Raw genomic sequence first — 25,848 nt, forward strand, 5'->3', positions numbered from 1 at the left:
AATCTACATCCCCCATTAGAACCTGCTATTCCAACCAACTGTACACTCCCCATATCAATAGGTCCAAAGCAGGCGGGATCGGCTTCCCCTAGATAGCCGCCAAACTCTGGAATTCGCTCCCCACAGCTCTCGGAGAACTCCCTCCCTGCCTTCCCGAAAAAACTAAAAACCGCTCTTCAACTAATCCTTGAATGCATTGTATATACTACTTGTCTGTATAAAGAAATGTAATTGTATTACTCCTGCAACTAAGACTCCTTCTGTAACAAGCGCCCCGGGCTGTCTGCGTGCACAAATTCAAATAAATACATTTGATTGGGTCCCTTGTGTTTGTGTGCTATCAAATTCTGCCCATGGCTAGTGCATTCAAGGGTTACCAGACCGGTCAACAGGCATGGAATTGGCTGTAAACTCCTCTTCATATCCAGAGGGGTCGTTTAAGTGAATCAGCGGGCTGAGATTGTTGTGTAAACGTTAATCCAACACGTTGCAGCAAGGCTATCGTTCAGTGCCTGCGTGCTTTTGACTAAAGCATGCTTTTCCTCTTCAGGTGGACAATCTGGTTCTCACGGGTGAGAAGCCAGCTCCTTCTGTCATTGTGCACTCCCAGTTAGCAGGCATTATCGAACATTACCACATTTGTTCATTTGCTTACTCCTTGTAAAATCTTTTAATGTACATTCCTATGATCCCTACAGTGTCGAACCTATTCCACGTTTTCTGTGATGCCGCTACATAAGTATCTTCAGGGGGCCTGCTAATCCCTGGGTCAGTTTTAAGCAGAAAGACCAATTTTTACCTCATGTTGTAGGCTCCTGTGCTTTTTTTCTGGATTTCAGGCTTGCTTTTAATTTTTCCACTTTCAGCCAAGCTTAATCCAAATCCTCACTGAGTGTGTCCGTTTTCAAACATTTTTTTGTTGGTCTGGAACGTTACATTAATTGCTCTTTAATACTATCACTATCGTCGCATGCACTTAACACAATCTTGCTACCTGTACTTTACACTAGGCAGGGTTATCCTAGAGTTCCATAGTCTGCAGCTGATACTTTATCTTTACACACAGCCACAATTTGTCAGCCACAGCGCCCTTACACCTGGTATCCCCAATCTGTTCAGCGTGTCTGTTTTTATGGCCTCTGCCTCAAGAGTCCTCAACATTCCTAATTCTTGGGTATGCCCTTCGTGTTCATAAGAGGGTACCCACCTCTTAGTCATGGGAGTAGACTGGTGGGGGCCTTTTCTTGTGTAAAATGGCTCCAATTGGTGGAAACCATTTTACCTGGCTGGGTCCCTTTTTTGAACTCCATTCACAAACTGGAGGCTCTTTGTTGCCTCGAAGACCCGAGGCATCGCACAACTATCCCTCTTGGCTCTTGCATGTTTAAGAGGAGACAGTCATCTTTTGTCACAGAATACCTGTATTACAAGATTGGGCTTTTGTCAGCCTGAAACCACTTCTCTGTGCTCGGGAAGTTCCATTTCTCCCAGCCTGTAATGCTGTCCGTACCATTCTCTCAAGCTCCTTCCCACCTCAACTACTTCCTTCGCTCAGGGCCATCTCTAACTGCAACATTTCAACATCACTGCCTCTGCTGCTCGTATTGCACATATCAACATTGGGAAAATGTGTCAATTTAGTTACTACTCTACGAACACTCTAATCTCCACTCTTGTATGAAGAAAACTAGACTACTGCTCATACCTACTCCTTGGTCTTACTCTTTACCCCAGACTTTCTATAGACTGTCCTCTATTTCTTTAGCCACAACCTTCCGAGATCTTACCCCACTTTTACCTACTGCTTGGGAGAATTCTCAAAAATATGCGAATTCCCTCTTCCTCAGAGACCCCCAGCAACTTTGCTGGATTTTGAGGACTTGATTTTTTTTTTTTACCTGGAGAGTGTGACACCCTTTTTCCCCCTCTCATGTATTATGATGTGTTTTACCTTTGTTTCCTTTGGTTATGGAGACTAACCAACTCCATATGCATCATCTTTTTCATTTGTGCCACACAGCACCCTCAGTGCAGCGACACAGGGAAGCTTTTCAGGCTTGTTACCTCAGATAAACTACTGTTTCCCAGAACAGTGGAGTGAAATTTAATTCACTTAGTCCTGTCAATTTCTAGACCTAGCACAACCGATCTTCCTATAGAGTGCTGGAGGGGTTACCTAGTATCCCCTATGTCTAGATACTCATGTAACAGTGAAATGTTATCCTTTCCTCTCAGAATGGGTGGTGGCAGTGGTTTTACAACAAATGAACATGATTTATCCCGACCGCAAACTATTCGTAGCTCCGGGGAGCCATGTTTCTCAAGATGGTGCCCAGCCATCGTTGCTAAAATGTTCCCCGATCTTCTTTTTTCGCGATGTCTTTGTGGAAAGGTCCTTCTAGAGTTTTTCTCGGCGCACCAAACCAGGTTTGGTCTCTTTGTACATGCACCTTTGGCGTGCTTTGGGGGTAAAACCCGCCTCTGGCTCCAGAGTGTCTGGGGGAAGCAGGAAGTGTGGGAGGTGCCCGAAACTCCCTGTGCTTGGTCTTCTAGGAGACCCAAATGCACTCTGTAATTGGCTGGCTGTCCGTCAAGGACAGCTACCCTGCTGGGTGTGTGGCAGTTAGGCTGTAATGAATGGGAGAGAACTGAATAAAGGGAGCTGGTTGCATTTCTGCAGAGTGCTGCAGGAAACTGTAGAGTCAGGGAGAGGGACACCAGATTGTGTGCGTTACGTGTAAGCTTGCCAAAAGCGTTTGGAAGGTCCTCCGGACTCCCACAACGTCGGACCGACTGAGCCTGACCTCACCCCCCCCCGCCCCCCCAGTGCGGTTGCTGAAACGCGAAACAGCCACTCAAATTGAAGATTGTAAACCTCTGTGTAACATCATTACTGCTCACATTCCCCTCGTGAGATGAGCCTGGCTGTTCAACACGCTACCAAAACGGTGTAGTACAGTCTTATACCAAAGGTTGGTTTGCTTAGACCTGTAGTCATAGTTGTGTGTAGTGTTCCCAGAGGGCACTGCATACAAGCTTTGCCTAACACCTACCAAGACCATGCTGCTTGCTTGCTTTTTCAAGTTCTTTCTCCTAGTCTACACACCCATCGATGGTCTTGCTCCTCACTTCCTGGCTGACTAGCTCTAGCTTCTCACCATCTCTTTCCCTGCGCTCCTTCCTGAACTCTGCTTCACTAACCAACATCCCCTTCTGCCTCCCGTTGCCACCTCGCGTTTTTTTATTTCTCCTCCCGTGTTCCATTAGAACCCGTTGGCTATCACAATAAAAGCCAGCACAACTTTGGATCTCTTCGAAGCTTGGCTTACACTTCACTTGCATATCAGTGAGGGAGCCTCCCCAACCAGCGCCACCATCCTCCCTGACTGACCACACAACTCACAAGTGCCATGTAACCACGCAATTTATATTTGTACACTATTGCTCTTTGATTGGAAGCTCTTGCCCCATATGTTAACGTTAAACACAAAAATACATGGGCGACTTACAGAGGTTGTTTTGCTCTGTCCATAATCTATCTGCTTCTTCATTCACTCCCTTATAAACTGGCTCTGGGTAATGTTTTGCCATCTATAAATGTTATTGGATATCATTTCTGATCAGAATGGACATCTGTTCCTCAAATATAAATGCTCTTTTGAATGCCTTTGGCCTCGTCTTTGTAGTAATCCCAACCAACACTTCTCATTGGTACTTGAATCCTAACCTTCGATGCCCGTAGCCCCTACAATTTACTAAGTTGGCCTTTTGCAAAAAAAATGAAATGAGCACTTAGTAAATAGATGCAGTATGAGGTTTAGCGTGCAAAGGTATAAAACTTGACATGACATCTCTTTTCGTTGACAGGTTCAAACGGAAGCACAAGGTGAAATACGTGGAGAAGCGAGCATTCCGCGAAGTTACGTGAGTTGCCGACATTTTAGGAAATAATTACCCCTCTGGTGGGGTAAAGCCCATCTACCTCAGTCTTTTTTTTGTATAGCACTATTTGTTTATAAATTGAACTTTTTTCTGAATGAAAACAGTCTTTGAGCATGGATGTGTGCAGGCATATGTGATTCGACTGGACCCATATTTTAGAGATTGTTTGCCTCCAGTGTCTACCTCTGGGTGCTTGCAAGGTATCGGACTGGTAGTTCTGGCAGCAGCTTACTTGGAGCATATTTTCATAATGTAGGATTATGACTATTGCTATTCCTCTATATACAAAATCAGATCGTCCATTAAACTAGTGGAATTTGAGCACAGACGGAGGTGTTTGATTTTGGAATGATTCCTTCTGTGTCATTAGATGTTAATGTATTGCTGGTTCTGGTGTACTGCACATACTTGTGATCCATTGTTACTGGCTTTTATGAGGTTTTGTGTTCAAGAAAGGACTTTCAAAACCAAAAATGTTTATTATCCGAGCAGAAGGTTGGTTTAATGTCAAGTTGGCTGTTGATTGGATATTTTCAGGCCATTTGATATCCTGCAAAATTTGTTCCGGGACTTGGAGCTTGCCTTCATTTTAACTGTTTGTAGCAGAAAGTACATTTTCTTTGATAATGTTATTGTTGTATTGAAGGCCGCTGCAGTGAGGAGTGATGGTGATACACATGCATACCGTTGGGACAGTCTTCCTGAAATCCAATTAAGGGTTTAGTAAATTCAACTGAGGCAGTACAAGACCCCACTAGTAGCATAAGGCTGAACCACCTGAGTTATATGGTAGTGTAGACAAAGCAGCCAGGCTTATTTTAGGAGGCAGAGAGGGCTGTAGAATCAGTACAAAGAAACAAATGGTCCAAGGAAACACTGAAATGCTATATTGTAAACATAAATGATTTATTTAAATACAAGTAGACCGAGATTAATCTTTGGGGAAGTTAGTACTATCACTTTATATATATAACCGCAATTCTAAAAACACAACCCTATGCTTGAAGGTACACAGACCAAATCATATAACCTTATTTGGAACACCGAACAGGAATTCCAGGGAAGTCCAAACAAGTTAATTTTAGATTACTTTCAGTAATACCAGGGTAGTAGGCACTTTCAGTTGTACTGTGACGCTCAGCAGGAAATCACATAGCAATATCAACTGGACAATATACTTTCCAGAATAGTGGCACACATTTTCTAACCTATAACTACTTTTGGGATAACGGTTCTCCAGCACGGGGTCTGGCATGGATTCACATGCTCATGAATATTCCCTGTCAGGCTGGGGAATCCTCAATAAAAAAAAAATAAGTTTGTTTCATTTCTGAACTCTTTCTCCTAACACTGGTCATAATGCCCCCAGCCAATGACTGCCCTCTACCTAAGCCCCTCCTCTGGCAGCCATCTTCAGATTTTAACTGCACTTTCAAGTGCTGGGAGTCCTTGTGTTCAGCTCTTGAGCTTTTCCTGCGTTGTTTTTTTGAAAGAGTTTACTCTCATTTTTTTCAGTCAATCGGGCCTTGTGCTCCATCGATCAAACTTCCGATTAACGGGGACCCGTTTTCGGATTCTTCAGTGCCCCTCAAGGGTGGATTTCGTTGAGTTTCTTTGTGGAGGCTTCCAGAAGATTCTCAGGCCTACGCCGCATGGACCATGTCGGCGGGGGTTGGGGGGTGGGAGGATTCAACTCCCGTGTTCAGGATTTGCTCCTGCTGTGGCTTGCCAAATGTTTTTTCGGACAAGCATTCAGAGTGCCTTTACTGCCTGTACCCGGCGCACAAGGAGGATTGTGCGTTTTGCCAGGAGTTAGCCCCTCGCACGATGAAGGATCGGCACAGGCAGCTGCACGAGTGACTACAGGCCAAGGCCCCTGCTCTGGGTGGGTCCCAGCAGCATGCCTCTCCCAGTTTCAAGAAGGCTGAGCGGGCTTCGAAGACCTTTGGGGGCACCCCTCCCGCGGGGTCCAACAGAAGGCGAAGCACCGCGAGTCCACTGTCAACTGGAGCACCGTTGCGACAGCCTCCTCGGTGGCCAGGGCACGTTAGAAGTCTCCAGCCTCCATCTCCAGTCAACGCTCAGGATCTTCGGCCAAGAGGAAGTCTGATCATCCAGGCAAACTCAAGGAAAGGTCCAAGGGGGAGCGGGTCTCGGACCCTCCCCATAACGAGAAGGCCAAACAGGACAAGGCTCCGACCCTAACCGTGAAGGCCCAGGTGCACCCGGCGAAGGCCCATCCTTGCACCAAGCGGGTGGCAGTGTCTGGCGAAGGCCGCTGTGGCGGTTCCGCAGAGCGCGACTTCTAAGGCCAGGGTGTCCCTCCCAGGAGGGAGGTTGCGTACCGACCCATTGAGAAGACCGCAGAGAAGAAGATGCCCGTCATCTCCCCGAGACCTTCACCACTGGAAGCAAAGAAGGGGGCGGGGGTGGTGCGGTGGTGCTCCACGGTACAGATATCTCCTCTGAGGAGGAGCTCACCAATCTGCAAATCATCCAGGAGGAGGGTAACGTAGGTAGCAGGCCCTACGATGAGTGCGCTGACGAAGGCTATGACGGCGAGGACACCATCAAGCAAAAGCAGCATTGCGACGGGGGCCTGGGCTCACAGCCATTGCCCCAGCTGCCTATTCTGCCTGTACCTCAGCTGCCACCCCCACCTCAGGTACCTCCTAGACACCTCTCGGACATCCTCTCGGCACTGCATACTCTGGCCTGAGATTCAGACATGGATGCCTATTGCACTTGCAGCCCCGCCCGCGGCGCCACCAGCAGCTGACTCCCCACGAAGAAGTATAGTACACCCTCCACCTCCTTGCCGTCCTTCGCCCCAGTTGCCCCCTGAGGGATGAGACTGACCTTATATCGGCGAAGAGGAAGACCATCCTCTCGGTCCCACTCCTGGATGTCATTTGGGACGAAGGTTTGTCTCTAATGAAGAACCCTTCCACAGCCCCGGTGAAGAGAGATCACCTTGAGAAGAAGTACAGGGTGCCTGACTCCACGGCCAAGTGCTTACGGGCCCAGCCTTCTCCAGACTCTGTGGTGTCTGCGGCGGCCAGGAAGAAGCCCTTGGGTGGCTCTGCCTCGGTGGCTTCCACCCCTCCAGACAGCGAGGGCAAGAAGTTAGATGCTATGGGACGACGGGTCATCTATTCTGCAGTGACTACCTTCAAGGACGCCAACGCCCTCGCGGCTCGCTACAACCGGGAGTTGTGGTTCAAGATCGCTCCCATCATGGACTTCCAGGCGACAAGAGGTCGGAAGCACTGGAAATTCTGCAGGAAGGCGAAGTGGCGTCGGACCATGCCATCACGGTGGCTACTGACCTGCCGGCGTGGATTTCCACCTAATGGGCAAACGGCTTTTGCCGTCATTGTGGTGGCTGCTTCAAGGCCACCAACTTTCGGCAGGACGTTCAGACGAAGGTGCTGGACATGCCCTTTGACGACAATTTGTTCGGGAAGGCTGTGGATGAGTCTCTCCAAGCCATGAAGACGGAGACGGCACATGCTTTGGGCACTTAAACAACTGAAGCCATCCTTTCTGACCTCAGGTGGCAAGTCCCCAGGATCCTCCAAGGGGTTTGGTGGGGGCTCCTCTTCTTACCGCCAACTACTCCCGCTCTTCGACCCAGTTGACCAACAGGGGCCGCTCCAAGGCCTTCGGAGGACGACAACGTCGTCGTCGCCAAAGTTCCCCAAGGGCGCCCTTTGACGTCCAAACATGGTTGAACCGGCTGTGGTGTTGTGCCCCCACTGGGGCACCCCAGTGTGAGGCCGGCTGGCAAACTTCTTCAGCGCGTGGAAGACCATCTCCACCACCTGTTGGTTGCTGGACGCTCTCGCCCACGGACACACCTTGGAATTTCAACTGAAGTGTCCCCAAATACCACTGGTGGCCCGGCAAGAGAACCACGTCCTCAGCTGCTGCTGGAGGTTCGGGCCATGTGAAGGAAAGGTGTTGGGTAAGATTTTCACAGAACTGGTTAATCTTCCTGACCTGTGTCGACCCCAGAACTTTTTGCTTGATTAGTGAGATTTTTCCTTAATACCTCAGTGAGTGGGAACTTTTTTCCCCACACACAGAATCTTTAACTCTTTTTATGGGTGTAATGTTTTCACTGTCCATGGTGTCTTTTTAAAGTTATCCTCTTTAACTTATTGGCAATTAAGTGCCTATTGTTGCCGGGTTGCCCTAGGGGCTCACCTTTTAACTTTCTTTTGCTAACCCTTAGAGAACTACAGTTCCCAAGGGTAGATAGGATCTGTACCTTATGTGGAGTGCTGGGGAGATGCACTGTATGCCCTTTCACACTGTAACGGTAACAATTCTGTTACATGGACAAGCTTACCTTCAATGGCTGGTGCCAGTGATACCTTCTATTAATTTGGCACACTTTGGACAGCAGCAAACAAACGAAGACTAAACCACTCTGAACCTTATAATGCTGCGCAAACGATTCATCCTGAGGGAAAGAAAAAGAGAAGAAGAAGAAACTCTGGAACTGCAAAAAAGAACCACAACTACAGAACACACCCCCACAGACAGGAACAAATATTGAACCAACACTGAGAGAAGAGACAAATCCCTCTACTTGACTCCATACCTCAGACAACTGGCCACCCGACCATACCAACCCACCGCTAGAAGCAGCAACATTAAACAACCTAACAAAAGCATGCAGAAGAAGGATGAACAACAGAAACAACAAACGACTGATGCGATAACACCGTACATCACCAAAGCAAGAAGATCCAATCAACGACCACAACTCCTGGAAGATGAAGCCGATGAAAACAAAAACCCAAGACAAAACCAAGAACTATTTGAAGACGCTGACACCCTAAAACCTACAACTCAACAAATTCGGAAGAAGACACTAACCAGAAAAGCCAAACCAAACTACACCTCCAAACTCCACTGCAATCTAATGAACACAAGATCCATGTCAAAACACTGTACAGAGATCTTCAACCTACTCGATGATAATGGCATTGACATCCTATTCATCACAGAAACATGGCTGGACGACAACTACAAAATCACACACCAAAGCTGCCTTCCACCCAACTTCAAATGCCTACAAAAAAACAGGAAAAACAGAAAAGGAGGCGGCATCCCAATAGCATTCAAAGAACACCTGAAAATAAAAACGGACAAACCACTCAACATCCTCACTGCGAAACAATGGTTATACACTTAACAGCGAGCCCAAAAACCAAAATCACATTCATCTTGGTGTACAGACCTCTGACATATGATGCAGCCTTCGTCGACAACTACATAGACGCCATCACCAACATAGCCATTAACCATGAACACCTAATCATCCGGGGGGACGTCATCTGGTTCGAAGACAGTCACGCCAACTCCCAAAACTCACTGATTGAACAACTCACTACCATGAAACTACGACAACTATTAAAAGGGGCAACCCACTTGGCAGGACACACCCTGGAAGCAATTTTTGCCAAGGAAAAACTCATCACCACGGCACCGGCGATACAAATGCTGTCGAGCGCCATCTCATCATCGCATTTGTGATCTCACTGCCCACTCGAGTCTGTATCCAACCTCCCAAACCCGCAACCACTACAAAATGAAACTAGAAGGACGTCAAAGCAATCTATTCGAACAACTGGAGCTAACCAAACCCTCAACTACGGAACTAGAGCTAGCTGACCTAGACGGGAAAGCGGAGCTATTACACAAATGGATTGCAAGTACAATTGACAAGATCACCCAAGAAAAACCATTCACCCCATCAAAAAAGAGCAACTGCAAAATGGTTTACCCCACTATTAAGCACCATGAAAAAGGAAAACAAAAAGATGGAACTGGAAAGGAGGAAAGAATGCAACCCAGACAAAAAAACACTGTTCCAGAAACAAATCTGTGCATACAAGAAGGAAATTCAAAAGGCAAAGAGAAGGCATTATGATGACAGAATCACCAATGCCACAACACACAAAGAAATGTTTAACATCATTAAAGAAATCGATAACACACCAACCCCCTCAGACTATGCAACGATCTGGAAGACCACTTAAAAAAAATCAAAAAAATAATCCATGACATCCGACAAACCATTCAACAGAGACCAACCAATCACAACATACAACCAAACGAACCTAACTCCGAACCGAAGCACAAACTCAAAAACGTTCCTGAAATATCATCGGAGGCATTTGCAATGCTGGTAAAACGCAGCAAGAAAGCTCGTTCACCCATGGATCCCTGTCTCCCGGACATCTACAAATCAATCCTCGCACAAGGAGCGCCAGCAGAATATTACAGAAACCTTCTAAATCTATCACTAGCAACAGGAACTGTACCAAGGGCTTTCAAATCAGCATTTCTGATGTTTGTTAATCTGCTTAGAATCACATGCTGTGCATAGTCCGACATCCAGTGGTCACTGCAGAGTATTGCATTTTGTTTTCGTAGTCGAAAAGGGGACGTCGACAAGGCGTGTCTAACACTATCCCTATAGTGACATGCATTGTACCCACAATCCCTCACGCGTCGAGGTCCCTCAGATTGTTTTTTTCCGCCCAGATATTGGTCGCCTTAATGCGGAGCTCCTCAAGAGAAATTGCAAAAACATTTACTCAACCCTTTTGTCGTTATTTAATATTCTACATTACACTCGATCCCTCCTTCGACGTCGAAGCTGTTTCACCGCCGAGTAACAACTTCGACGGTGGTGACTTAGACGGAGGAGATCCTTTGGCGCTGCCGAACACGTGGCCTGGCCTCGCCGTCTTAATACAGTAAGGAGAGTGGGGTTGTGGGACATTTCTTCTATTTCTAAGAATGCCTTTCTCTTCTCCCCCCACCCCCTTTCTTTCGGGGTTACCACTTGTATCTATATCCTCAGCTATGGAGAGGACTCCGTTTAGATTTTGCCCATGCTGTAAGGGCAAATTCACATGCAAAGACGAGCACAAGCGGTGTAACTGTTGCTTACCCCTCGACCACAACGAGGAAGGCTGTGCGGCCTGTAAACTCCTTTGCCCGAAAACTTTAAAGGACCGCAGGGTCAAGAGGTGGGCAGCCTACGCTCTGTCTAGAGCTGATTCCTCACCCGCCGCCGCCGAGTGCGACGAGGATCGTGATAACCCGACCTCCGTTTCGGAAGTTGTAGACTTCTCTAGGGAGCATACCCGCTCCTCAGCGTCTGTCCCCGGCCCCGACAAGGTCGTCTCACACCCTACTTATGGGGGATGAACACCCCGTCGACACTGACGAACACAGCAGGCATAAACACACAACCCACAGCACTTCTTCGTCAAAGATGAAGAAAGCCATATTGCCAACGGAGACGCCGGACCCACCGGCGTCCTCCACTGACCGTAAGGGTCGCAAGCCCTCCCTGCCACCGCAGCCGTGACTAGCGACTGGGTCTACCTGCAGACAAGGGCGCTACCACCAAAACACCTGGCGATGCACCTCGTAAGAGTGCTATCCTCACCAAAAAAGATTCAGCACCGCCCAGCACAATGCCAGACGAACCCTCAACGGAGAAATTAATCGTCGAGCGCTTGGCGCGTATAGTTTCCACGGATGGCCAGAAACGGATGGCGAGTGATACACCGAAAACCGCTCACAAGGCCAGGGAAACGCCGAGAATGACGGAAGGGAGGCAGGGACCGCTCCCACCGACGAAAGAAGGCTGTCGAAAGAAGACAGATCAAGATGGCTACAGGCAGAACAGCCTCCTTTTTCGCCTCTATACCGTTTTGTGTTACCACATTGGACTTTTGAGAGATTCCAATCGTGTATGGTTAAACTGGATAGATTTATGTCCACTCCTGAACATAAAACTCCCAAGAGGGGTACTTCATGAGGACCCTAGGGCAAAATATCCTAGACTATTTAACCCCCTTCAAGAGGAATCTAATACTTATGACCTCATTGAAGAAGAGGACAAGGACTTCTTGGGTAGTGAAGACCAACAGAACCTCGAAGAAGGTTTTGAGGGAAACCTTGACATAGGTGGGGGGGGGGCTTCGAGGAAGACCCAGATGAAGGTGGCTCACAGCCTTGGCAGTCACCAACAGTCTACAGACCCTGAGATCCTAAACCTTCCCTCTCCTCAGACCACACCGGTCAGGAATCCATCACCAATAGATGATCAACCCACTTTCAACGCGCTACTACGGAAGGCAGCAGGGCACTTTGAGATTGAAATTGGGGAAATTACTCCCGATACTGATTTTGTAGAAAGAATCATTAAAGAAAAACCTCGCACTAGTCAAACCATTCCCCTCCTCACCTCCGTTAAGAGATGAATCACCCCATCGCTGTCTACACCTGCACTGGTCAGATGGGTCAATCCAAGAATTGAAAAACTGTTTACTTCCTCTCCTTCAGACCCATTATACATTAAGGGTCACTCAATTCCAGACTCCTTGGTGGTAACTACCACAAGGAAAAGAGCAGGGGTTCCGCTATCAACCAGCTAAGCACCCCCAGACAAAGAAGGAAAGAAACTCTACGCCCCGCGTAAAAGAATTACAGCCTCGGCAGCTTTTTCAACCAGAATTGAAAATAATACCCTACTGGCAAGTTATGCTGGTGCCCAATGGGGAAAATTACGGCAGGACCTCTAGGAAGTCCCTGAGCCCTTAAGAACTCGCTTATTAACCACGGTAACAGAAGGAACTCTGGTTAACCAGAGCATCATTAAAAACACTCTCGATGCCGCAGAAACGGCTGGCCGTTCTTTAGTCCAGGGAATACTCCTGAAGCGTCATGTCTGGCTCCGCAATTCCGGTTTTAAGCCAGAAACCCAGGAGTCGCTCATTAATAAACCAATAGAGGATTCTAACCTCTTTGGGAAAGCAGTGGATGACGCACTGGAGACTGCGAAGAAGGATTTCCACACCCTAAAGACATTAGACCAAATCTCAAGGCCTCCCAATAAGCGAGGATTCGGCAACAAATGCTTTTTTCGAGGCCAACGTCAGCAACAGCAACAGCAGTACACTGCAGGCAACTGGTCCTCTACTCAGGGAACCAGTGTCCAATAAACTCAGAGGACAACGCCTTGGCAAGGGTAGCGCTCAGGGTCCCACTCCCAGAGGATCCCCGGCTACCAACACCAAATGACCCGAAGGTTCGGGTCCCCTCCCATGCATCGCCAGTCTGGGGCCGGTTAACATCTTTCCTACCAGCATGGGAGGGAATAACATCAGACCGCTGGGTATTGTCAACCATAGCCTGCGGTTACTGCATAGAATTCACTCGGACCCCCTAGGGGACGACGTTTATCACTGGAGCACCTCGCTATCCTTCAAGAAGTGGAACAGCTGCTACTAAAAGGAGCAATAGAGGTCGTGCCTCTATCACAGATAACGGAAGGTATTATTCAGTGTACTTCCTTGTTCCCAAAAAGGACTTAACCATGCGCCCTGTACTAGATCTGCGCCCAGCGAACAAATTTGTCAAACCTCAAATTCCGCATGGTGACCCTACAGGAAGTAATCCCCCTACTTTCACCGGGAGATTACATGACGACACTGGGCATGAAAGATGCATACCTTCATATTTTAATGTTGCCAGTTCATGATAGAGGGCAAACACTACCAGTTCAGAGTGCTACCTTTCGGCATAGCGTCAGCGCCGAGGGTATTCACAAAGGTACTGGCAGTGACAGCGGCCCACCTGCGCAGGTTGTCCATCCCAGTATACCCTTACCTCGACGATTGGCTCATAACAGTGGATTCTTCCAAGACATGCTTCTCAAATACCCAAAAGACTGTCGACCTTTTGTTCCAATTGGGCTTCTCCATCAATGAGAAGTCCAGCCTAGACCCCAGCCAGATCAAACAAATCCTAGGGCTCTAATTTGAACAAAGGACGGCCTCGTCTTCCCCTCCGAGAGGGTCCAAAATATGCTGTTTCAGATCCCTCAATATGTGGCCGGTCGAGAGGTGACGGTAAGCAAAGCAATGCGATTACTAGGAATGATGGCGTCATGTATATATTTGGTACCCCACGCGCCTGCGCATGCGTCCAATGCAAGAGTGGCTCAACAGCCAGTGGTGTCAGGCCAGCAGACAATGGGACGATCTAGTGGTGGTCTCGCAGGCCTTGGTTCTCTCGCTACGGTGGTGGTCGAAGGAAAACCTGGTAATGGGGAAACCATTCGCCACCCCCGCAGTGGAAGCCACTCTAACCACAGACGCATCCCTCACAGGATGGGGGGGGGGGCTCACCTATCCCATCAAACTGCACATGGAGATTGGACTCCGGGTGTAGCGTCCAAACACAAACTTGCTGGAACTGCTAGCGGCCTTCAAGGCACTGAAGGCTTTCCAGGCACACCTGCAAGGGAAGACAGTGATGGTCCTCACAGACAGCACCACAGCCATGTACTACCTGAACAAGCAAGGGGGCATGCACTCTCCAGGACTGTCCAAGCTGTCCCAGAACATCTGGAAGTGGGCTCTCAAACACATGTTCCTGTTGTCACAACATGTACCAGGGGAACTCAATCTGCTAGCAGACAAACTCAGCAATGACTTCCCTCTACCAGCAGAGTACGAATGGCGGTTAAGAGAAGACATAGTCTTCGACGTTTTCACACAATGGGGGTTCCCAGAAATAGATCAGTTTGCAACTCTGGGGAACTCCCAATGCCAAGATTATGCCTCCAGGTACCCCCAGAACCGATCCAAGGGGAACAGTCTCTAGATAACATGGTCAGGGAAATTTGTTTACGCTCCCCCCTGACTCCCCTTCTCAACAAAAAACCAGTCACCATGATACTAGTGGCCCCTATGTGGGCCCGATGGCCATGGTTCGCTCACCTGATGGAGATGTCTGTCTCCACCGGTGAGACTACCCTGCCCGTACAACATGCTGTCACAGGACAGGGGCAAGACGATACACCCATGCCCACAGACCATGAATTTAGCACCCTGGTTCCTGAGGTCATATAATTTGGACACTTACAGCTCCCTCAAAGATGCATGGACATTCTTAAGGAGGCTAGAAAACCTTGCACTCGTTACTGCTATTCTAGCAAATGGGAGAGATTCGTCATCTGGTGTAGAAATAAGAGCATCAAACCCATTGACTGCTCCCCCACATATATTGTTCTTTACCCGACTCACTTATTAGACTCGGGATTGGTCTTTAATTCTATTAAAGTTCATCTAGCTGCACTTTCTGCATACACCACTTCTCAACTCAGTGTCATGGTGGAAAGTCCCAGTTATAAAAGCCTTCATGGCGGGAGTAAAGAGAATACACCCTCCTATAGCCAAGCCAGCTCACGGATGGGACCTAAACGTGGTACTTACCAGGCTTATGGGCTCACCGTTTGAACCCATGCACAAGGCATCCCTTAAGGACCTCACGCTTAAGACTGCTTTCTAAATAGCGATCACCTCCATTCGGAGAGTGAGTGAACTACAAGCGCTCTCTATACTAGACCCCTTTGTTACAGTTCACAAGATAAGGTGGTTCTACGCACACATCCTAGGTTTGCACCAAAATTTATTTCAAAATTCCATGTCAACCAGTCAATAGAACTACCAACGTTCTTTCAAAACCCTTCAAAGGTACCTGCATACACTCGATGTGTGCAGAGCCGTCATGTTTTATATGGAAAGAACTAGACCTCTGAGAAAGACTAATCAGTTCTTTGTCTCAGTGGCAGCAGGAAGAGAAGGAGATGCAGTTTCAAAATCCACTATATCTAGATGTATTGGCCAATGCATCACTCTGTTACACTCTTGCAAAGAGAGCTACCCTTCAAGCCGAGAGCACATTCTACTTGTGTCACTGGGGCTTCCATAGCATTCATTGCAAATGTCCCTCTTGAGTCTATTTGCAAAGCAGCAACCTGGAGTTCTGTACACACCTTTACAAAACACTGTCTAGATGCCCACACTAGATCTGATTCCCAGGTGGGACAAGCAGTATTAAGACATCTTTTTTCTACTGTTCTTTCTCACAACCCACCTCCAACTCCGTGTACTGCTTGCTAGTCTATGCTCAGCATGTGATTCTAAGCAGATTAACAAACATCAGAAGACAATGCATACTTACAACCATCAGAAATGCTTTTACAGTATCTGCTTAGATTCACATGCGCCCACCCTTCCTCCCCGCTCGGATGGAAGGAACATAGACATCCTTTATCTCTCTTTTCTGTACTCACTCACGTCTAATAGGCTCCCTCGGGGCAGAAAAAATACAAAAACAGAGGGACCTCGACTTGTGAGGGATTGTGGGTACAATGCACGTCACTATAGGATGGTGTTACAGACACGCCTTGTCGACGTCCCCTTTTCTACTACGAAAACAAAATGCAATACTCTGCAGTGACCACTGGATGTCGGACTATGCACAGCATGTGAATCTAAGCAGATACAACCATCAGAAGTGCTTTTACGGTAAGTAATGCATTGTCATATCCAACCACTTCTAAAAAACACAAGTGTCGACGTAGAAGACTTCTCCATCTAGAGACAGATCTCAAACATCCCCTACCCGGCAAAACCTATGTATACAAACTAACCCAAGAACACATAGAAAAACACCACCTGCTAGACCACGCGCCAGTCTGTTTCAGACCCGCAAGAGGAACGGAAATGGCACTACTATCCATTTGGGACGACCTAACAACGAACGCAGACTCGAACACAACCTCAGCCCTTATTCTGCTGACCTCTATACAGCCTTCGACATAGTTAGCCATGACACCCTAACCAAAAGACTAGAAGACATAGGCATTACAGACACAGCACTACGCTGGACTAAATCATTCCTAGCAGACGGAACTGAAACCGTATGGATTAAAACTTTCAAATCCACCCCACGAGTTAACGACTATGGAGTGCCAAAAGGATCCTCACTATCACCACTTTACTTCAACATCTACCAGACCCCAGTTATCATAATCTTCAAAAAATACATTACATGCTACAACTACGCAAATGATACTCAAATCATCTACAAAATCAAAGACGCCCACCCCAATCATTCAACCCTAATCGACTGCCTAAAAGAAGTCTTCAACTGGATGAATGTCAACAACCTGAAAATCAACCCAGGAAAAACTGAAATCATGATTATATCCAATGACCAAGAGAACGAAACCGCCATCCCGTGGCCAACGGAAATGGGAACCGCACCATCACCATCTAAGGTAGTAAAAAATCTGGGAGTCCTGATGGACAACACCCTAAGCTTAGAAACACAAATAAATGCAACAGTCAAATGTTTCTTCCTCCTCCACACGGCAAGAAGAATACTACCTTTCCTCTCCTTCCGCACAAAACACTCACTATCGTCGCCCTCATCATGTCAAGAATCGACTATGCAAACAGCATCTACCTCGGAGTACCAGAAAACCTCCTGAAGAAACTACAACCGATCCAAAACTCAGCAGCCAGACTACTCCTCAATCTATCTATAAGAGACCACATCACTTCTGCCCTAAAAACACTACACTGGCTCCCAGTAAAACATTGCATCACCTTCAAAACAATGTGCATAGCGCACAGGGCCATCTCTGGACAAGGAGGAGAATTCCTACAAAAGAAAATAACAATCTACTAGCCAACGAGACTCCTCAGGTCAAGCAACGAAATCCAATGGACCCACCAGTCTGAGGCCGCCAACAGCACATCACTGCTTTCTTGCACTTTTCCAGCTTCCTCCCACTAACTCGCCCTCCCTTCCTCTTTCAGAGCCGCCAGAGCTCCAGGGGACCACTCCGGTGGTGAGCGTGTGGTACAAATATCCTTTAACATTAACAACTTTACCGTGGGCTGTGTGTACAGCTGCAGTAAAGGCACCTAAGGGTGCTCATCTTACCAACATGGCCCCTGTCGTCTTTTTTCACCATTTTAGTGTTTCTTGTCCTTTCTTGTTCCTTCCTGTTGGGGAGAATTCTCAAAAATGTATTAATTCACTCCACATTAGAGACCCCCAGCAACTTTGCTGGATTTTGAGGACTTGATTTTTTTACCTTGAAAGTGTGGCCCCTTTTTCTCCCAGTCTCATGTATTTTAATGTGATTTTATACAGTTTCTTTTTGGTTGTGGAGTCTAACCAACTCCATGGGCATCATCTTTTGTAATTGTCACAAAGCACCTTCAGTGCAGTTCCACAGGGCAAGTCTTCCAGATTTCCCAGGGTTTAAATACCTTCTCTGGGATCCACTGTTTCCCAGAGCAGTGAGGTGAAATTGACTTCACTTAGTCCTGTAAAATTCTAGACCAGCACACCCTATTTTACAATAGAGTGCTGTAGGGGTTACTTAGTATCCCCTGTGTCTAGTTACTCATGTAGCATTTGTCACACTTTCCTCTCAGAATGGCTGGTGGCAGTGGTTTTGTAATGAACTACCATGATTTACCCCGACCATGAACTGTTCGCAGCTCCGGTAACGTTAAATCGCATGAGCCATGTTTTTCAAAATGGTGCTGAGCCTCCTTTGTTAAAATGGTCCCCGGACTTCTTTTTTCGCTATTTCTTTGTGGAAAGGTCCTTCGAGTTTTTCTCTGCGCGCCAAACCAGGTTTGGTCTTTGTTCGTTTCGCCTTTGGTGGCTTCTGCAGTGAAACCCGCCTCCTGGCTCCAGAGTGTCTGGGTTAGGCAGGAAGTGAGGGAGGTGGCCACACCTCTCCATGCTTAGTCTCCTAAGAGACCCAAATGCACTCTGTGGTGATTGGCTGGCTGACTGTCCGGCAAGGACAGCCACCCTGCTAGGTGAGTGACAGCTAAGCTGGAATAAAGGAGAGAACTGAATAAAAGGAGTCTTTTGGCTTGGAAGGCAGAGTTGACCACTGGACGAAGGAACCAAAGAAGGCGCCTGCTGGAACTCCTGGACCATTGGTTTGCCTGGTGAAGCCCTGCTGCAGTGTCTACTTGCCAAGTTCGCATCGACAGAGAAGCCCTGCAAGGACGACTTCTCCTTTTTGAGTTGGTGGGACCAATCAACTCCCAAGTAAGCCACCTGGACACCCATCTCGGAGCTGGTTGAATTTCCTCAGTTGCTGCAGGAAACCTTAGAGCCAGGGAGAGGGACACCAGATTGTGTGCATTGCTTGTAAGCTGGCCTAAAACATTTGGAAGATCCTCTGGACTAGCAAGAAGCAGGACTGACCAAGCCTGACCCCCCTCAGTCGAGTGCGGGACTTCAGATGTGAGGAAAGGCCACCTTGACAGTCAGGAACCACGCTTATTGCTATTTGCTGAAACCCAAGGAGCTGAAACGCGAGGCAGCCACTGAAAGTGAAGTTTGCCGGTTGGTAGTTTTGACGGTGCCAGTGCAGTGCAGGAGTCCCCAGACGACCTCCCTCTTCTCCCCACGTCTGAGGCCCAGCAACAGTGAGATCTGCAGAGCTGTACAGGAACAGTCTTCAGATGCATCTTTTTCTTCTTTACCAAGGTACTGTAAAACAAGTCTAAGAGAAATGACCTCTTACTGTGGAAGTGCTTGTAACTTCTGCAACTCACAAGTCTAATCAGCTTGTGGCCCAACATTTGATTGCACAAGTTCTTGGGAGTCGTTGATAAAAAGAACAAAGACTTTTCCATTTGCTTACCAGAAGTGCTGCATCCTATACAAAAACTTTTGCCCATTGACTTTGGCTTAGCCTATTTTAATTGAATGACTCTTCTAAGTGCTATCTGAAAGTATTTACTCTGCTTATGAATATTTGTAATTTCTTGTGTTCTAATAAACTTTGCCTTTTACCAACTTTTTAAGTGTTTTGAATGCCAACAGTAAGATATTAATGTCCACAGCACCCTTGTTACTGAAGTCATTTGTGGGTGTAGGTTGTCTGTGGGCCATCCCAAAAGGGTATTATCTGATTTAGAAACTCAGAGTGTACAGTATTGAAATATATTTGTTACTATTCTATTGCTCCCTTCTGAATAAGGCTTTATAACTGACTGATATAAATTATTAATTGTTTATGCAAGAAACCTTAGTGTAAGAGTTTATTTGAATACCTGTAACTGTGAATATTTGTAACTCCACTACTGCTCACATTTCCCCTCTTGAAATAAGCCTGGCTGCTCAACACGCTACCAAAACTGTGTAGTACAAGCTTATAACAAAGGTTGGGTTACCTATACCTGTAGTCATAGTTGCTTCTAGTGTTCCCAGAGGGTACTGCATTCAACCTTTGCCTAACATGCCCTAAATGTACCAGTGATATCTGTCCACAGTGCCCTAGGTATTTAAGTCAGCTGAGGGTGTAGGAAGTGTCGGTGTGCCATCCCAAATGGGTATCTACTGATTTATTGAAACTGAGTTTATTTTTGAAGCATGTTTAAGTGTTACAGATTTGCTCGCTTCTAAAGAAGGCTTATTCAAACTGACTGCAAAATTAATAAATAATTCTTTAATCAAGAAACATTTGGATGCTTGTCACTGTGAAACTCTGTTGCAACCCTAGATCTCACATTGACCCCTCTTGAGATAAGTCTGGCTGCTCAGTCACTCTACCAACGTGTGTAGTACAGACCTATACCAATAGTTGGGTTACCCATTACCAAGAGGACAAGGCTGGTGTAGTCTCCCACATGGTTACTGCATTCAGTCTTGCCCAACCATGCTGAAATACAGTTCCCAAGAATGGTAAAGTGAAATTGACTTTACTTACCCTTTCTCTTTGTAGGTCCAGCACACACCATCTTATGTGTAGTGCTAGGGGGTTACTTGGTATCCCCTTATCCTACATTCTCATGTAACACTTTAATGTTGCCCTCACTACTTTAAATGGCTGGTGGCGGTGGTTTAATTTTTTCTACCTTTGTGCTTTTCTACCGCAGGCTGAACCCTCAGCTGCAGTACAGCACCCATGGGTGACCATTTTGCCAAAATTGCCCGTCTTTTTTTTGCCTTTTTCTGTTTGTGAGGTCTTTCTTGCATTTTATTTTTTGCGTTCAGACCTATTCGAGCCCTTTGTTTGTCTTGCCTTTGGCGGGCTTCATCCATGAAGCCCGCCTCTTGCTCCAGTGTGTCTGGAAGGACGGGATGTGAGGGGAGGATTCCGAAACTCCCCTAGCCTTTGTCTCTATGAATGCCTGAATGCATCTAGTCCTGATTGGCCGTCTGGCTGTCCTCGATGACGGCCACCTTGCTGTGTGATTGACAGCCTAGGCTGTGCATGAATGAGAGAAATCTGCTTAAAAGATGAAGGTTTTAGGACTACAGGTAGTCGACCACTGGGAGAAGCACCCGACAAAGCTTGCTGCAACCTCCTGGACCTTTGAATTGCCAGGTAAAGCCCTGCTGCTGTGCTGAACTCATTTTTCACCTCGACAGAGAAGCTCTGGGCGGAGGGACTTCTCCCCTTGGGTTAATGAGACCAACTAACCCAGAGACAAACTCCACTGGACCACCATCCCTGACTGGCTGTGCTTCTTCATTGCTGGGAGAGCCCAATACCAGGGGTCGAGTTTACCTAGAAGAGTGCAACGTCTGCCGTGGAACAAATCTGGCTAGGAGCTCCACGAGACTCCTAAGGACCATCCTGAAGCAGGACCTCCAGATCCAGAGTCCCTTCACCAGAGTGCAGGACCGAGGGAGCAAAGAGTCCAAACAGTAGCCAAGAACCGCCACTGTGCTGTTTGCAAAGTGCTGAAACAGCAAAGTGACGCTGAACCGAAAAGAGTCTGTAGCTGCCGACGACCTAAGTACCGCCGCAGGGGCCCTCAGACGTGTGATACAGAACACTTATCTGCTTGGTATTGGGCAACCCACATTTTGGTATAGGTCTGTACTAGACCAGTTAGTAGTGTGACTGAGCAGCCAGGCCTCAAGAGGAGTACATGTGAGCTGTAGAGCTGTACAATTGAAATTGGTAAATACAAGTAACCAAGGTTTTAGTTATAAATAGTTACTTATTTAGCTTCAGTTTTTAAATAAGAATTCTTTAAAAAGGCAATTAACATGCTACATGAGAATGTAGGATAAGGGGCTACTAGGTAACATCAAAATCAAATGACCCCCCCCAAACACCCCTCCCTGGCTCTACACATAAGATGGATTGTGCGGGACCTAAAAACAGAAAAGGTAAGTAAAGTCATTTTCAATCTAAAATGATTTCTGTAACACTGCACTGAAGGTGCTGTATGTCACCATACAGAAAGCAGATGCTATGGAGTTTGTCAGACTCCAAAAACAGTGGGAAAACATAATCCAAATCAGGTCAAATAACACAAGAGCGTGAATGGTTTCACTCACTCAAGGGTTAAAATTAAAAAGTCCTAAAGTCCAGCACAAGAGCTTGGGGTCTCTACGGTTGAAGGGTATTAGCACAAAAATGAGAATTCTACCCAACACCCCCATCTTGGTCCAGCAAGAAAATGCGTTGGACCACTCTGGTGGTATCCTGCCATTAGGATAAACCACCAGGGTAATGTTGCACACCAACTGTAGGAGGAAGGGCCACACATCCTGAAAAACCTCCAACCACTCATGGTCTTCTTTGATGGGATCTATGGGCTTACTTTCCAGTAACCCACCACCCTACTGTATTCTTTGCTTCCCTGGAGGGAAGTCCTCCTATTAGAAGCAGGCCTTTCTCCATAGTCCTATTCATGATGGTTTTTTTACTCCAACGTCCCTTCCCCTTTCCTCCATACTGCATGGGTGTCCCTCGCTAGGGACAGGAGACAAAACCTTTTTCACCAGAAAAAATCATCTTCCCACTTTCACCAGCGCTCCTGGGTATGGCTTCAGCCTTCCACGCTCTGTTCCCTGGCTACAGTCGTTTGTCTTCTGTTATTTGGTCTCAATCAGGTTGTCCGTCCTCTGGCGCCACGCTCCTCCCCGGCGCATGTTGATGTAATCGGGCTTCAGCGGGTGTCCAGTCAGCGAGGGATTCTTCCCTACGTCCGACCCCCACGTTCTTTGCCTCCGCTGCCTTGGCCCTGAACACAAGCTGGGAAGGTTGTACCGCATGGGATGCGCTCACACCACGCACTTTGAAGAACAGGTTAGCTTGGTGACTGGAGCTCTGCGAGAAGTCGCATCCAGAGGACTTGAAGAACTTCGTCAGACACAAGTCAAGGCCCAAGGTAGGGCCGCTTTTTTGCATCGCACCACGCAAGGGTGACTCCTTTCGCAGAAAACGTCAGAGCGGGAGGGACCGTTAAGGTTCTCACACCAGCACATGTACCGAGGCTGATTCAGCTATTGGCCGCCAGGCCGAGGGGTCGCTAGATCTTTCTTGAGACAGTGTCTTGAGGGACCGAAAGGTTCTTTTACGGGGTGTCCACCCGAGGGGCAACGGCCAACTACTGGACAAATGTCTGAGGAGCTGCCTGTGTGCAGCACTACCAGCGACACAGGCGAGGGCACTACGACAACCATTCCTTGTCCTGAGGTGCAGGGTAGGCCTCAAGCGCCACCCCTAAGAGTTCAGGAGGAGGCCGGTCCCAGTGAGGCAAGCCCCACGACGCAGAGACGTGGCATGCAGCCCTACAAAATGGTGCTCGTCCGACACCACCACCGTTCGGGGAGCAGGCAGGAGATCGAATGTCCAGTTGGGACTGGTCTTAGTCAGCTACGTGGCCTACAGCTTATCCTTCCGCGTTGCAAGCGCAGATACACCCCGCAACCAGCAAGGCAGAGTACGTACAGGCCCCAGTAGTATCCCGCTACTCCGTCAATACCACCCCACCAGCCTGTGAGGACTGGTTTTTTGAGATGTTCCTCATGCTTATGAGGTCCCCTCAGATGGGTGCCATCCTTTGGGATGTGATCAGGGATATGCTGCCTCCAGTCCCACTGCCAGCGCCTATACATTTCTCCTATGGCTCCAGCGCCTCAAGCCCCCGCGCAGCCCCGTCTGCGCACGCTGAGATTTTCGATTCCGGCTTCCCTGCCTCTTACAGTTCAGGCTGTTCCACAGCAGCCTGTCTCCACACCTCAGCCTTCGGCGCTCAACACTCCTCAACCGGACCAGCCATACACCTAGTGGACACTGATGAGGAGGAGGGGGACCCCGACACGCCATCTTCAGCAAAGGCCTTTCATGAATGGTTCGCAGGTTTGGCTGAATACTTGGGGCTTCCACAACTTGAGGTGAAACAACCAGAGGCTGGGGTCCTTGCCGGGGTCCTCACTCTACGCCCCGTGGCAAGAACGGGGATTCCTATGCGGAAGGACGTTGTTGCCTTAGCCAAAAAGGGATGACTTGAACCCCATTCGGCCCAGCCTACCCATCAGCAGCCTCATTGCCAAGTACAGGCAATTGGAGGGGGATCCACACTTGTTGTCGGTGCACCCTCACCCATACTTGTCTGTGATTGCTGCGGCGTCACTCCACTCCAAGCATCAGTCGTCGTTGGCCACCTAGTCTTCTGCACTTCTATGCAAGGAGATGATCTTGGAGGCTTATGGAAAGGTCTATTCCAACGCCTCACTGCACCTTTGTTATTCTAACGCAGATGCCATGCTGGCAGCTGTTAATCAGAGGCTTTGGCAGGAAATGGCAGACTTCCTTCCAGAACTTCCTGTGCAGTGTCGGGCACGTTTCAAGGTGGGACTGGCAGATGCTAAAATGGTGGCCCAGGACATCATGGAGTCCACCGTGGCGCACATTGACACCTCAGGCGGTGCCATCTTCATCGCCATGGACATGAGAAGCACTGCCTGGCTACGGGCCCCCGAGTTCAACCCAGACGTCCAGGAACGCATATTAGACCTTCCATTCGAGGGTGGCGACCTTTTTCATTCCACCACGATGAGCTTGATCAGTAGAACAGTTCCCACACTGCTAAATCCTGATCTATCCTCACGAAGTTCATGTCCAAGACCTACAGCCAGATGCATCAGTGTTCCGACAAGGGGCGGGCCTTAGGCGGGTTCCGGGGCTTCCATGAACGGAGGTCGAGACAGCCGGACCGGTCTCCGAGTCGGCACCGGTGTAAGCAGCACAAGGCAGCGAGCAAGGGCTTTTTTCAGTCCCCCCCCTCAGCCCCTGTGGGAAAGAAGGCATGACATGCCCCTCCGGATCCATGTCTCTTGTGGGGGCAGGCTTGCCCTTCACGCACAGTTTTGGCGTGCAAGGTTCGTGGACCCCTGGATACGATCAGTGGTGTCCACGGGCTACCGCCTACCGGTTCCTCCCTCCCTCCACTCCCGCAGATTGGGACAACAACTCTGCTGGTGGAATTTCGGTCGCTCGTAGAGAGCCAGGCAGTGGAATAAGTCCCAGCCTCCCAGCGGGGTATGGGCTTCTACTCCAGTATTTTCGCCATACACAAGAACCACCAGGCTGGCCTGAGAGTTGTGTTGGAGCTTTCCACCTTAAATCTCTCCCTCCCTCTTCAAAGGTACAAGATTGTTACCCCAGTGCTTATTGCAGAGACACTGTGCAGGGGAGACACGATGTGCTCCCTGGATCTGAAGGGCACATACCTACACGTCCCGATTTGGCAGCCTCATCGGTCCTTTCTGAGGTTCAGGATCATGGGCTTTCCTTTCCAATACAACGTTCTACCCTTCGGCCTCAATTCAGCCCCCAGGGTCTTTACCAGACTGATGAATGCGGTGGCAGCCCTGCTTAGGGCCCAGGGTCACCATTCCTATCCATAACTATAAGACTGACTCGTCGGGGCGAGCGGAGGCAGTCGATCACACTTCTTCCGCCCTCATGAATACACTTCACAAATTGGATTTTCCATCAATCTCAAGAAGTCGCAGCCGGAGCCTGTGCAGAAACTAACGTTCCTGGGCCTAATTTGGGATACGAGCGCCAGGAGTAGTTCCCTTGGAGGACAAGATTACAGCCATCAAGAGGGCCACAGGTTATTTTCTCAGCAGAGCAGTGACCGTAGCATGGTGGTATGTCTACTGGCAGTATTTTACACAAGGCTCAATGAGACGGTTGCAAATGCACTTCGCAGGCTCATT

The 25,848-nt window shown here is 48.2% G+C and overlaps 1 protein-coding gene across 1 annotated transcript in view; it reads left to right on the forward strand.

Moving 5' to 3' along the window:
* Positions 1–25,848, forward strand: part of NOP53 (NOP53 ribosome biogenesis factor) — a 259,858-nt gene that overhangs the window by 208,952 nt on the left and 25,058 nt on the right. Inside the window, exon 12 of the mRNA XM_069644371.1 lies at positions 3,868–3,924. Coding sequence (XP_069500472.1) covers positions 3,868–3,924 — 57 coding nt within the window. The remainder of the gene's footprint in view (positions 1–3,867; positions 3,925–25,848) is intronic.

Source organism: Ambystoma mexicanum, chromosome 2p (assembly GCF_040938575.1).
Source record: "Ambystoma mexicanum isolate Mex_15411 chromosome 2p, UKY_AmexF1_1, whole genome shotgun sequence".
Lineage (NCBI taxonomy): Eukaryota > Metazoa > Chordata > Amphibia > Caudata > Ambystomatidae > Ambystoma > Ambystoma mexicanum.